We start from the raw sequence: 14,113 nt of genomic DNA on the forward strand, positions 1-14,113 counted from the left end.
ATCTAGCTGCTGGATTCTTCAATGCAAGTTTGCATTTGGAAGGCAGCAGATGGAGGGGGTGGGGGTGGCGTTTATGCAACATTTGGGACAAGAGGATCTGGCCTCGTTTAAATCAGTAGGATTTTCCGTTGCCGATTTCAAGAGAAGGCAAGATCGAGACCCTGATACTTAGTGGTGTCGGAGTAGTCGGAAGACAGGAAACAAGGAATTTTAGCCCCGGTCTGCAGGGCTCACTGAAGTGTTTGAAGTTAAGGGAGGACTGTGCAGAGGAAGAGCTCTAAGGATCAGGCCTGTGACATGCTCAGGGAGAATGAAACAGCATTAGGCATGTCTTCAGTGAAAATGGCTATGCTGCAAGGAGAGTGGATTTGGCATTTACTTTCTGGATATCATTTCCATAACAGAATGCATGCAAGTTTTGGCCTAATTTCTGCCAAAAGTGGGCATGCTGCGGGTACAATAACTGTTGTCACATGTGTTTTTTCCTTTGAACTGATGATCTGAGCAAAATAACTCCTCTCCCCCACGACCACCACTGCCATGTGTGAAGAGTTCTACAAATTAACTGTAATCAATGCTCATTTCAGCTGAAATTCAGCACTGCCTGGTTAATGCTGGTGATGTGGGATGCGGAGTGTTTGAATGCTTCGAAAACAACTCTTGTGAGATCCGAGGCTTACATGAGATCTGCATGACTTTCCTACACAACGCTGGAAAATTCGATGCCCAGGTAACCAAAAGAAACATTGAAATCCCCAGAAGTGCATAGGGAAGAGCTTCTCTATTTAATGTATAATTTAGTGAATTAGTTCAGATGCATCTTTGAAATCAGGTTTTCATTAAGGACTAGATCTCCACTCTCAGATGCTCAGTTTGCATTTTCTTCATAGTGAGTTACATGTATGCAACCAAAGCTTGTGGAGCCTGCTCCCATTCAACTCAATGGAAAAACTCCTATTGACTTAAATGTTGATGAATCAAGCCCCAAGAGCTGAGTAATATATGCACACTGTTTAACTAGTCCTAGGAAACAGAATCTGTCTCATAATGAGCTGTACCTCCAGCAGAGAATTTTTTCCTAGGTGCCCTGGGTAACAAACTTGGAGATATTCAGAATAATCAATAGTTTCTTGCAGCCCTCACGCAAGAGAAAGCCTGTTAAGGACTGTAGGATTGAGCTCATTGACATTAATGGGCATTCTGCCAAATGCTCTGAAATACTGTTAAGTTCTTCAGGGTAGAGAAATTATTGTATGTCCCTTTATTTCTTAAGTGCCCCTTGCATCTATGATGATAAAACAACTTCTATGTGTATGTACAGTCTAGATGTCACGCTTTAACTTTACCTTTTGACAAAGCTGATCAAACTCCACTGGAGAGATGGACTGCATTTTCCAAAACATCTAAGTGACTGAGGCTCCTAAGTCCCATTTTCAGAAGTCAAGCGTTTGAAACCCAACATGGGCTCATAAATCATTTAAGCATTTCTGAAAATTTTATCCAAAGTGCAGTTGTTAAATTGCTGCAAAAATTGCACAGAACCAGCTTAGGCATCTCCCAAAAGCTGCATTTGTGTAATCCTCTGGTTCAAATACATTCTTTAGGCGGTATGCGGTATTAAATTTGTCTCCATTTTCTCCCTAGACCATTTATGCATCACTGAAGCATCCTGTTATTATGTCTTGTAAACCTACTCTCCCATTTCAGTGGGGAGAGAAGAGAACATGACGACGGGCCAGCGGCATTTGGCTTGACCATGCAGTTTATAGTATAACTTAACTAAAGTCATCAACCGAATGCGCTTTCTAGAGCGTGGTAGAAAACAGAGCCGTCTTGCAGATCTAGCCATGCCATGTAGCTGGGCAGTGGCACCAGCCAAGTAGAAAAGAATGCCCCAGACCTGGAAATTGTAGGCTGTAATTTGCAGAAACGCATAAGGGGTCAGGGATATCGATTAAAACTGGGGACTTTGGCCATATTTAAAAAAAGAAAAAAAATCTCAGCCCTAGGGCACTTTTACACATGCTCCCAGGTGTGAGGGCACTTTAATTAGAGTGGCTCCAAGAACCCCTCTAATTAAAGTGCTGCCGCATCTCATGTATCAGTGTCCCCTTGCTTACAAATGGCAGTGAGGGCACTTGAAGTAAAGCTCATCGAATGAGCTTTAGTTCAAGCACCCCCGCCACCATTTTTAAGTATGGGGACACTGATATGAGACACAGGAAGCTGCTGGGGCGCGGTAATTGCCATGCTCCAACACATGAATTTCACATGACTGCGTTGCACAGTATAGATATTATCAACAAATGCAGAGTTTGTAGGTGTAGCAACTGGGAATACCAGTCATGTTTGTAGCAATACTGCAAAACTGTCAGCAAACAATTTTCCCATTGGATACCCAAATATCTTTAAAAGGGAACAAGGGCTTTTTGCATGCAGTTTTTTCCTACTGTAGTGCAAAAGCACTGGGCATCATGGGGGGCAGATTGTCTCCTAACATGCCCCAGTGCAATTCCCACTAACATTATTCTCTTTAATTTCTTAAACAAGCTTTCCTCACTACAGTATTTGAGCATCTCCCAAAAGCGCAACATAGACACCATGTCTAGAATTTGTCACATGATTCTCCTTTCCCTCTGCGTTCTGTCTCCAAAGCGAAAATTGTGTCACGTTTGGGAGTATTATGAGTTGTTGTGTACATATTTAACATCTGCTGTGCTATATGTTGATTATATACATGCAATGCTTGGAAGGGAAAGAAGTCATGTCCGAGGTAGCTCTAGCGTCAGGGGAAATGTGTGCAGCCGAAAGAACTTGGGACCTAACAGCGGCTCTCAGATACACCTGATGCTACAAATCCCTCAGTTGATTACAATGGAGTTACACAAGTTTCGATCCAAAGTGAATGAATACAAAGACTGCCCCATCTGATTCACAGATAACAAAATGTTCTGCAGCTAGGTTAGGCTGAGGCTGCTTAAAAAGGAAGGCAACATGACAGCACTACCACACACCTGCCATTCAAGAAGAAAAGCTGAGTGTAGTCACCAAGAGAATGATAATATACATGCCCTGTGAATTGCTTTGTGATCTAATAGCAGAAAGGGGCACTGAAAGAAGGCATCACCAAAGATTCTGAAAAGGACATGATCTTAGTCTCCCGCATTGTCTTTAATATAAGTTTCTTGTTGTCTATAATCCCTTTTGGAAGCTGAAAACTGAAGTGTTCTCCTTCCGTCCGACACAGACACCAACAGGTTTGCTCATGAGAGTTGGCTGTTAGAATTGATTTGGGATTCTTTTTTGTTGTAGAGTTGTGAGAGAGGGGAGAAGAAAACACTGATGCCTGTTTTTCCTCCAATGGAATAAAGGGTCTTTATTAAGAACTCTATGGACTTAGCCACTTTATAAAGATTTGTTTGAAAGTTATGGGCTGGGTTGATCTGGAGATTCCAGATATATTGGGACTCTTCCCTGGAGAATGAGAGACCATTAAGCTGGGGGCTATGTTGTCTGGAAAGGAGGTTTTTCTCTCTCTCTCTCTCTCTCTCTCTCTCTCTCTCTCTCTCTCTCTCCAAGGTTAGCAAGAGCTGGCATTGCTGTAGAGACAAGCCAGTCAGCTAGTGGGTGGAAGCAATGAAACGTTTTGCATGACCACTGAGAGAACCCCACGCAAGTAGCTCAGGAGCAGCATCCAATCCTACTAGAAGGGTAGGACAGAACAACCTGACATGGCCTTTAGAGACCAAGAAATAAAAAGAAGAGGAAGGGAAAAGTCATTAACAAATATCCTTAGCAGCCTAATAACCCTTGACATGGTCATATGAAGGAAAAGCTAGTTGAGCGTAAATCACCTTGTGTGCTTAATGGACAAAAGTACAGATCTACTCCATTCCTTTCCTTCGCAGGGAAAATCATTCATCAAAGATGCTCTGAAGTGTAAGGCTCATGCCTTGAGGCATAAATTCAGCTGTATCAGCCGCAAATGCCCTGCCATTAAAGAGATGGTGTTCCAGTTACAGCGGGAATGCTACCTGAAGCACGACCTCTGCTCAGCTGCCAAGGAGAACGTCCAAGTCATTGTGGAAATGATTCACTTCAAAGACCTGCTGCAGCATGAGTAAGTACAAGTATCCAGGGAGCCTACTCCTATGCCTAGTCTACCTACCCTAGTCCTGGGTCTTGGAGGAATCCTATTAGAAAGATACAAGCCATGTCTGGGTGGGACAAGCTTGGGACCATTGCTGAGAAACAAAACCCACCTGCTCTCTCCCATTCCAATCACCCAGCAATCAGTATTAATCAGAATACCTCTGACCATGGAAATGGAAGAAACAGGTTAAAGTTGGGATCTATCTTTTTTTTACAGTTTCTTTGCAAATACGACACTAGTATTTACTCATCTCATAATATACCAGGTGCTTTCCAGACTCAAAATTTGCTCAGTCCTTATCCTAAAGATCTTGTATTTTAATAGATAATGCAGACGGAGAAAAGGAGTAAAACAAGTGAAGCAGGCAAGGACACATTTGCACTAGGTAATATTTTGACAACAATTATTTTCTTTTGTAAACATACACCAAGGTATCTACAGGTGCCACTGAAATAATAATGTCCTGGACTTCACTCAGAGCCATCAGTATCAACCTTTTATGCTTGCCAAGGAGATGGATAGCAGCATAAATGCATATAAAACAACACACAAGACCAATTTTTTTCAATAGTTCCTCTCCCCTTTGGGGAGTGCAGATGTCACCCTCTCTGACTGGCAACTGCATGTTTTTGCAGACATTTTCTAAACTGCTAAAATGCAATAATAAATCAAGTACAAATTAGAGACAGACTAGGTTTTTAATCCCACTCATGTCCCATCGCACAGATGGGATGGTCCCTTCTTCTCCCACCACCTCCCTTTTTTTCTCCTGTCATTCTAACTTGCAACAACTCAGATCCTCCTTATTCCAGTCCCAGGGACAGATTTTTTTAAAATAAACAAATAAAGTCTGTTCCTGGAAATTCCATGAGCAACGTACTTTTTTCTGTCCAACAAAATCCATTTTTACCCTCTTGTACTAGCATGTCAGAAGATTTCAGTGATGCTTGTTCCCACTGCAGGGCACTTGCACGAAGTGCTGTCATCTGCACCCTGCTATCCATGTGCAATATAAAACATGAAGGGATGCTTTTTTTACATGTGGACATTGTGCCCACAAGCAGGGAGGTTCAGTCACAGCCTAGAAAAAATGTATTTAAGGGCATCTTCCTTTTGTGCCTCAGTGACTTCTCCTTCTCAATCAGATAATGACAAATTCCCAAATCCTATAGATAATGGTCAAGTATCACATAACTGCTTGGATTGCACTCGTAAGGTGGACTTTTCAAAGAACCTGGGAAACCAACTCCCTTTGGTTCTAGTGAAAATCCCAACCTTAAGGTACGTATTGCAGTCAAGGAGAATGCAACTTTGACACAAACTTGCCCCAAAATGGAGCATTGTTCAATGCAGTTTTTCAAACTCAACATGGTGCCCTGAAAGTGCTGCTCTTTCCACAAACATGGACACTTCTGAAGCTAGGATGCATAGCCTGGCAAGTGGACTAGCTTTTCTGCATTACCAGCTGTGGTGTCTCTCCCAGTGAGGAGCTGGGAATGAGCATGCAGTGGGGACAGCAGCCTGCCTGCCTGCCTGCCTGACTTCCAGTGGGGAGCCAAGGGAAGTTGTGCTTCATATTGCACAACAGCACCTCTCTGTGGACATTTTGGGAGCTGCATTAATAGGCTGTAAATTGGGGGTCCTTGGTTATATCCTCTGTCCTAGCACTCTTCATTCCTGGATCACGCAGTCTTTCACTAAGGTGAGTAAATTATCCTTGTTTTACAGAGAGGGTAAGGCCAGAATTTTCAAAAGTGTCCTCCAGTTTGGGGGCCTTAGTTTGGGACATGTTGGCTGTGCAGCTGCCACCTCTAGTTTCCATTGCTTTCATTCAGAGCTGCGGATCCTTAGCAGCTCTAATACGGACCCTCACTCTTCCGTACTGCACTCCTCAAAAGTGAGATCCCCGAATTCAGAGGCTGCTTTTAAATTTTTTTTAATCAAGTGGCTTGCCCACAGTTAATTAGCACATCGATGGCAGTGGATGGAACAAATCCAGGCCCTGAACTCCCAACCCAGTGCTCATATCACAAGATCTCTTACAGGCAGGACTGTAGTTAGGAGGGTAGTGCAAAGTAAAGGAGACATGGACAAGGAGCAATCCTCTGGCAGGCTCTAAATACCCATTAAAGGCACAGCTGCCAACCACTCTTTGTCATACCAACAACACAGTTTTTCTGATGACTTCGAAGAGCCTACATCCAGTTTTTAATGGATATAAGTAAAATTCTCACAGGCTCATTTTAGAGGCTTATCACATAGCATGTGCTCAAGTTCCTTCACATCTGCTGCTCTAGGTGAAAGACAAAGCTGTGGAGTTGGAGTAAGGCATTATTCAAGCTCATTCTTTTACCTGTCTTTTGCCATATTTATATTACTCCTTTCCTTTTAATGTATTTGCTGAAGAGCACCCTGAGGACACCTCTCAGGTTATAGTTCATTTGTTTATTATGGTGTTGGGAATGGTCTCAACAAATGCCTTTCCAGGATCTGGTCTATGCCAAATAATTTAAAAACAACAAGACCCTAGTTAAGCCTCCAAATATGGGGTAAGTTCCCCCATGCTCCTTCCCTCAAAGAAATGGGAGACATGGAGCTTGATAATTCAGTTTTAAATTTCAGTTTCAAAATAGTGGGGATAAAATCTTGCCACTTTCAGCCTTTTGGCCATCCAACTCGGCTTGTTCTCTTCATTCCCCCCTGCCTTTTTTGCCTGTTTTGGGGGAAAGCCTTCATACACAGAGCTCATCTGTAACCAGTAGTATGAATAGCTGAAGATAACATAGCACCTCTCCAAGTGCCAGACTCAGCTTCAGTGTAAGCAGACACAACAAAATCAGGCATTTTCCCTTCTTATACTATGCTTCAATTGGGCCTGCTGATCCTAAAGAATATTTAAGGCATATGTGAATCACCTGAATTACTACTGACCTAAGCCAGAGGTCTCCAAGGCTAAAACTAGAGCCACTGGCTCTCCCAGTCTGCCTGATAACAGCTGAACTGCTCTGTGTCCTGCTGGCACCTCTTGAAGACACTGTCCCACAAGACATGTCCCTGAATTTAAAAATATTCTCCCTTATACTCAGCAGAGTTATCTGGTCATCTAGTCACAGACCATGGTGCACCATGTGAACACAATGCCATTAGATGTAAATGAATAGTGCAAACAGTATGTAGCTTACGTGGCACGTTGGTAGGTGCTGGGTGCAATAAATATCTGGCCTGCGCTCCCTGGTTAGCCCCCAAATCCTTGAGTCATTTGCCCTGGTGGGGCAGGAATCTTCTTGCTGTGTGTCTCCTTTGAATAGCCAACAGGCAGCCCATTTACATCTCTGGTCATCCTGCAAAGAAATAGAATAAGTGTTGGTGAGACAACCCAGGATGGTAATAAACTGTGTTTTCCATTTGGATGCCCAGATCTCTCAGCTAGAAGGAATTAAATCATCAGTCCATCTATCCTAATATCCTCATTTCAGCATAGGAGGACAGAGGCCAATAACAGGGGAAGGCAAAGGAAGATGATTAAACTCAGAGGAACAACTACACAGTAGTTCATTGTTGTTCCCAGTAGGTGGAATTCCTCACATCTCAGGCAGGTGGTCATTTTATGCCCTGAGGCATGACATTTGATTTCTTCTCCAAAGTGTGAAAGAAAGACCCTGACTGGTACAATAAATGACACCGCTAGGCCAGGCAGTGTTCTGAAACTAGCTACACATTTTATGAACCTGATAGGTCAGGAACTCAGTTGTTTTTTGGGTCACTTACCTTGACTTATGAATAAGGGGTGGGGGGGCCACAGCAGAGGAGTGCCATTCTGAGACAGGCAGAGTGACAGACCACTAAATTAGTGGCTGATGTATTGACAGAGCTTTGAAAACAGGTTTTTATACCCAGCTCACCATCACAGTATTGAGTGTCATTAAGAGTATCTCCTTATCTTAGAATATATTTGTAGATTTCTTCCTGAACGGTTGTCTGTAGATTTTCTTCTTAAATATTAACTATCATAAACAGCTACATAGGGGGTGCATCTACATGTGCAATTAATGTGACTGAATGTACTCTGGTGCAATTTGCGCTGGAGTAAACTAATCCAGGCACAGCTTCTGAATGTGTACCTAGTGACAGGAACAAATTGAGCCTGAGTAGAGCAGCTTAGACGCTGGTTCCCTGCTGACTTGGCTGATGGGACACAATTTGTGCCGGCGTCACCATCTACACGTGCATTTAACTGTAGTTATTTACTCAGGCATAGGATAGTACTTGTGTCTGAAGGGACTATCCTACACTGGAGTAAATTAGTCTACTTCACCCTAATTGTGGTACACACATAGACAGTGATGTTTTACTACAGAACAAATTAGTCTACTCTGCGGTAAAGCACACATGTAGACATGACCAGGGAGGATGAGAACACCAGGAGTATTTTACAGGGGAGAAATTACTTCTGACTGCTCTCTAAGAAGGACTAGATGGGACCTAATCACTTTTTCCATCTAATTTCTATCCATCTGAGTTTCATCACCACAAGTACTTCCTCACACTTGGAAGCTGAAGTCTAGTCAAAGAAACTTTTCACTATTTTTCCTTGTAGTATCTTGTTGCAGCCAGCTCTAGAAAGAGTCCAAAGAGGTTTTCCCACTCATCCCTGCAGGCATATAGCCTTAATTTTCTTTGGCCAGACCTTCAGGGCTTAACCTATTTTTGAGTCTCTGGAAAGTAAAAGGAAATCCCCAAAAAAGTAAGCCCTGTTTTAATAAATAATAATAACAGTAACAATAATAAAAATGTATTTCTATATAATAATTATATAGTATGTTGTATAATAAATTCATATTATATAAAATATAATAAATATTATTATAATACAATTATAATAAAATTTGTCCAGAGCTTTCCCCACTCATCCCTGCAGGCATATAGTCTTAATTTTATTTGGCCAGACCTACAAAGGGCTTCCTTCAGGATCCTTTGCTGATGCTCAGATCAGGTGCTCTTAGATCAATTAAGAGACTTGCTTTAGACACACAGGCCATGTCCACACGTGCATGGACATTTGGTCCCCAGGGGCAACTAGCAGTGGTTCACCTATGTACAAGGTGCACTGTACAAGGAACTTGCACCACATGGCAAGTAACTTGCCATGCCCTGTGGTGCATAGCAAGTTACTCTGGGTGGGGTAGGGGAGCACTGGGCTGGCCCCAACAGCCGTATCTGGGATCCTGGGGGCACTGGGCTGGCCCCATCAGCCGTATCTGGGGGGCTGGGGGCCTCCCAGGGCTGCAGTCACAGCAAGAAGCCTGGCTGGCAGCCGCAGCATGGCTCCAGCCAGCCAGGTTCCAGTTTTGAGCAGCATGCGCTGCTCGCACATACACCGCTCCACTTCCTTTTTCTGCTATCCAGGGGTCAACCTCCTCCCACCCCCCCCACTGCTCCCTTGCAGTGTGGAGAACAACTGAACACACCACATACCGCACAGCTGCACTCGTCTGGACATGGTCACAATAGTCTGTCTCCAGAGAGACAAAGAAGGTGTATTCAGTCCTATGTTTTTCTTTCCTATCGGCCAAAGGTATAAATCTTGGCTTGCTGTTTGATTTCTCATTTCACAAATTTTAACAGTGATTCTAGTCCAGGGAGTCCAGTGCAGCACAGGCTTGATATTCTTTAATGGATCTACCAGGCAGAAATATCTTGCTCAGAGGTGGTAATATGGGTCTTGCATATCTTTTGTTTACCTGCTGGAGGTGCTGTAAAAGGACCTGAGTTTTAGTTGTAGCAAGCTCAGTAAGTGTGACTGGTGAGTGAAAGATTAAGGCAGAATGACCTGTCCGTGTCAGTCAGTGGCCTTACTCCCATGCATACTGTAACACAGTTCTTTCTTTAATAAGCCCTCTCCTGCTGTTTGATTTACCTTCAGGCCATACGTTGACCTTGTGAACATCTTGCTTACCTGTGGGGAGGAGGTGAAAAAGGCAATCACCAGAAGCGTCCAGGCCCAGTGTGAACAGAACTGGGGAAGCCTCTGCTCCATCCTGAGCTTCTGTACCTCATCTGTGCATAGTGATGTCACCCTGGGTCCTGAGAAGAAGCCAGAAGAAGCCAGCAGAGCCTCCATCAACCGTGGGGACTTGCTGGCCCATCCCGAATCTGACCAGCGGGAGAGCTCGCGAGCAGCTAAGGGAGAGAGAGGTAGCAAGGTTCACTTGAGTGCTCACACCCGCGTGAAAGCAGGAGTCCACAGTCCCAAAGGGGCACACGGGATCATTGACCGGGCAGATGAACTGTCCGATTTCTCTGACATCCGAAGGTGAAAGGAGGCACAGACCCTCCCCTCCCCTTCCACTGGAAACTTCCTCCATTGAGTCCATCTTCTTATCTATGGACATTCCTGAACATTTACCATTCAGAGGGGTGATGTCAAGCACAGGGCATTGTGGGATATGAGGACCTCAGTGACAGTATACATATATATATATATATAGAAGCAGAGGGAGAGCAATGGCTATCGGTTATTGGTTATATCTGGCGAACTCACCACTTGCCTAGCCAGCAAGTGTGACAAAATGTCTCCATTTAAAACCTTTTAAAAACAACAGAACAATTGGAAACAAGTTGCAATTGGTTTTTCTTTTGGGTGGAGGGGAGGCCAAGACAGATCATAGTTTGGCTTCTCCTGACTCAGCACCTCTGCTACGCTTAGGGCTGTCTTAAAGCTAGTTTCCAAAGGGATTTGGTCCCTGCACATGACCATGAACGTACGAGCTGAAAGGAGGTTGCTGTGGCACTCTGACAAAATTAATATCAGTTCCTTTTCTCATAATTTCTGAGCCATTGTTTGCATCTGGGTGATGCTGCCTAACTAATGTTCTCCCTCTCATTTGTATTTTAACCACTGTTAAACTTCACTCTTACTTATCCAGTGACTTCCCCAGCTTCCAGGCAAGACAACTTGACCATTAAGACCTGCTTAACAACACAATGAGCACATTTTCTGTGGACCTCCAAAGTCCCCAAGTATATCCTTTTTCAGGACCCAGAGAAAAGCATATTTTAGGGCAGCCTCTCTTCTCTGCCTGTGGACAACCCAAAATGTCAGAAGCAGGTGCAGACAGCTGATGCATCCTCAAAACTTTATGGATGTAGTTGGTGTGTTGGAGGCCCATTGAAAATCTCTCTTTCCTATTCTCTTTGGAAGTAGCAGGATGCAGTTTGCAAAGCTGTTAAGACCCAGTGTTTTAAATCTGCCCATGGGCTGTGGTTTATCAAAATGCCAAAGATGACTCTGGGATGGGTACAAGTGCTTGCTTTTCTTGATAAGAGCATGCTTTATAGTAACCTTACACCACAGAATGGGGTTACATGCAGATAGAGGAGTTAAGAGAGCTTTAAATTCCTGAGTAGTTGAAAGTTAGAGTGTGATGCTGTGAGGCAGCTTTTCTTACTTCTGTATGCAGTTCTGATTCACAGGTTACACCCTTTCCCTCAGATACTGCACTTGAAACACTGGTTTTTGCATCCAAAGTGGGGGAAAGAATGAGATTGGTGGTAACCTTTGTTGGGAAAGAACAAGTTTTCTTGGAACATAGCATCACATCAAAGATTTGAGCACCGGTTTTCCAGGTCAGGAAGCCTGGGTCAAGGATGTAGTGGCAGGGAAACAGTTTGGTAGTGACTGAATTTGCACAGGGAATTAATTAGTATCTTTGTCTCCTGGTTTGGGATGGGAGTCGTTTTAGTGCAGCTAGCAGATTTGGCCATTGCTCCTGCTGTGGCAGATACTGCACATGGGCATGTGTACACAAGTTTCCAGTTTCTGTACTGAGAGCTTTGCACATATGTCCAACAGCAGGATCTTGAGTGATGCTACGAATGAGGTTATAGGGAAAACAAACAAGCCATTAAGCTGAAAACCCATCAGCTGCTTGGTCAGAGAAGGGACCCTGCTCCTACTCCCACTGAAGTCCATGACAAAACTGACCTCAATGGAGAGATCTGGGAACAGGCCAAAAAGAGGCCACAATGCACTAGTGCGGCCACAGAGAGTAACCCGACCTCTGAGGAGCAATCAGGGTGCCTTCTAATACACGGACAAGTTAATGGATTCAGTCTTGGCAACAGCCCTGTGGACAGTCCCCACTTTGTGGCAGCAGGAGGAATGAATGCCGCCTTGTGAATATAAATTCCTATTCACCCCACCCCAAAACTGTCTTGCTGCTGGTGATACCAAGGGAGAGTCTCTGGTCTCCCACCTCATGAGCTCCTCACAATCATCTGCCGCCCCATGGTGGTGTATTGGCATAGCAAACAACAAGCTCAAACCAAAAAAAAAAAAGAATAATGGAAGCATGTTAGCAAACAGGACTTGCTATCAAGTCAGTATTCTCACATAACTCCAGTAAGGTCCGTCCATCTCTTGTTAGAGGTCTGATATATGTATGGGAACCAAACGTATTGATGATGTATGTCCTTGAATGTCTTAGTCAACATATCACCTCAGCATGCATACAATTCATTGTTATTCATTCATTCTGGGTGGGGAAAATATATATTCCCCCATCTTGCTTAGTCAGTGAAAAATTTCTTTATCATTTTGTTGGGGGTTTGGGGGGAAATTTTTGTATAAGGCATAACTTTTTCCTCTGTGTGTGAAGATTTTATGTGTTCATCTACTGATTCCACATATGCTATTATTGTAAATATTTAACATTTCTATTTATTATAGTGTCTCCATTTAAAAAAAAAAAAACCAAACCCAAACACTGCTGGCTATGATAATTTAAACATGTCATGACCTGTGTTGTATATATTCATGCCACTAGTATGTTTTTGTTGTTGTTGTTTAAAGCAACGTAAATATAATTTTATACAGTTCCATAATGTTATTGACAGCATAAATCATTTATTTATTGTTAAACCTTCTTTCATATCTTAACAGGTAGGGTGTGTTTTACCTGAGAGTATTTTAATCGAGACATCTAGGTAGCCTTAATTTTTTGTAAAATTATTTTTTAAAAATAAGTGTCCAGTTACATTGATGAGTATTCTTCATGAGCTGCTGTTCACAAAGGAAGTTTAGCTTGGAAAAAAAACAAGATGTGAACGTTCCCTTCATGCTTTGTATCTGGAATAAGCCTTGTTCTGGAACGGAAAACGAAAAAATAAACCAAACTGGATGTAGTAAAATGCCTACTGGAAAAATAAAACAAACAAATGCTGAAAAATGCTGTCCTCATTTTAAAAAAATGCTTAAATGTAATAAAAAAATCTGTCCTTAAATTCCAGAACTTTGGGAGAAAAACATACTAGTTTTATCTCATGTAGAATTTACAGCCAAATAAGCTTGTAAAAAGATGCATATGGATCTAGGCAAAGCTCTGTACCTTTTCACACTATTATTTTTCCTTAAACACTAATAAATGTTTTGAATAAGTCTCTTGCATAGGTTGCTACTATTTTTTTAAGTGGAATTGTAGTTATATCAGTAAGAGCTTAAAAAAAAAAACTCTTTAAAGCCAGGCTTTTAAAACAATACGGAAGTTACACAAAGGAGGCCAGGTCTTGAGGTGTACCTGAGCTGCTTTTGACTTATCTGAGATAAGGGTAGGAGTGCTTTTTTGGTAAAAAACCCAATCCTGCAATCGCAAGGGCTCAGTTCAGCTCTAGAACAAAATTAGAGCAGCTTCAGGAGTACTCTAATTTGCATTAGCTTGAATAGTACAAATACAGCCCCCAAATCTGTCACCCTACAGCCGCATGCTCTCTGCATGCCAGGAGAGCAGGAACAGCTTGAGCATGCTACAGCAGCTGTTTGCAGCCAGCAAATTCCCCTTCACAAGGGAATCTTGGCTCCTTGACATTGGGAAAATGGGGCAGAATCTGGTTTTTTGCTTTGCAAGATGCACTGCAAATGATGAAATAAGGACTCTGGGGAGCACAATCTTATACTCCCCTCTG

At 42.9% G+C, this 14,113-nt stretch overlaps 1 protein-coding gene across 1 annotated transcript; it reads left to right on the forward strand.

Annotated features, from left to right (window-relative positions):
• The first annotated feature begins 554 nt into the window (after positions 1 to 554).
• STC2 (stanniocalcin 2) lies at positions 555 to 13,589 on the forward strand. Its single transcript, XM_006021083.3, has 3 exons — positions 555 to 730; positions 3,909 to 4,120; positions 10,077 to 13,589. The coding sequence occupies exons 1-3, from the start codon at positions 575 to 577 to the stop codon at positions 10,468 to 10,470; spliced, it is 762 nt and encodes a 253-aa protein (XP_006021145.1). The 5' UTR covers positions 555 to 574; the 3' UTR covers positions 10,471 to 13,589.
• Positions 13,590 to 14,113: the final 524 nt, after the last annotated feature.

This window comes from Alligator sinensis, unplaced genomic scaffold (assembly GCF_000455745.1).
Source record: "Alligator sinensis unplaced genomic scaffold, ASM45574v1 scaffold360_3, whole genome shotgun sequence".
Taxonomy (NCBI): Eukaryota; Metazoa; Chordata; order Crocodylia; family Alligatoridae; genus Alligator; species Alligator sinensis.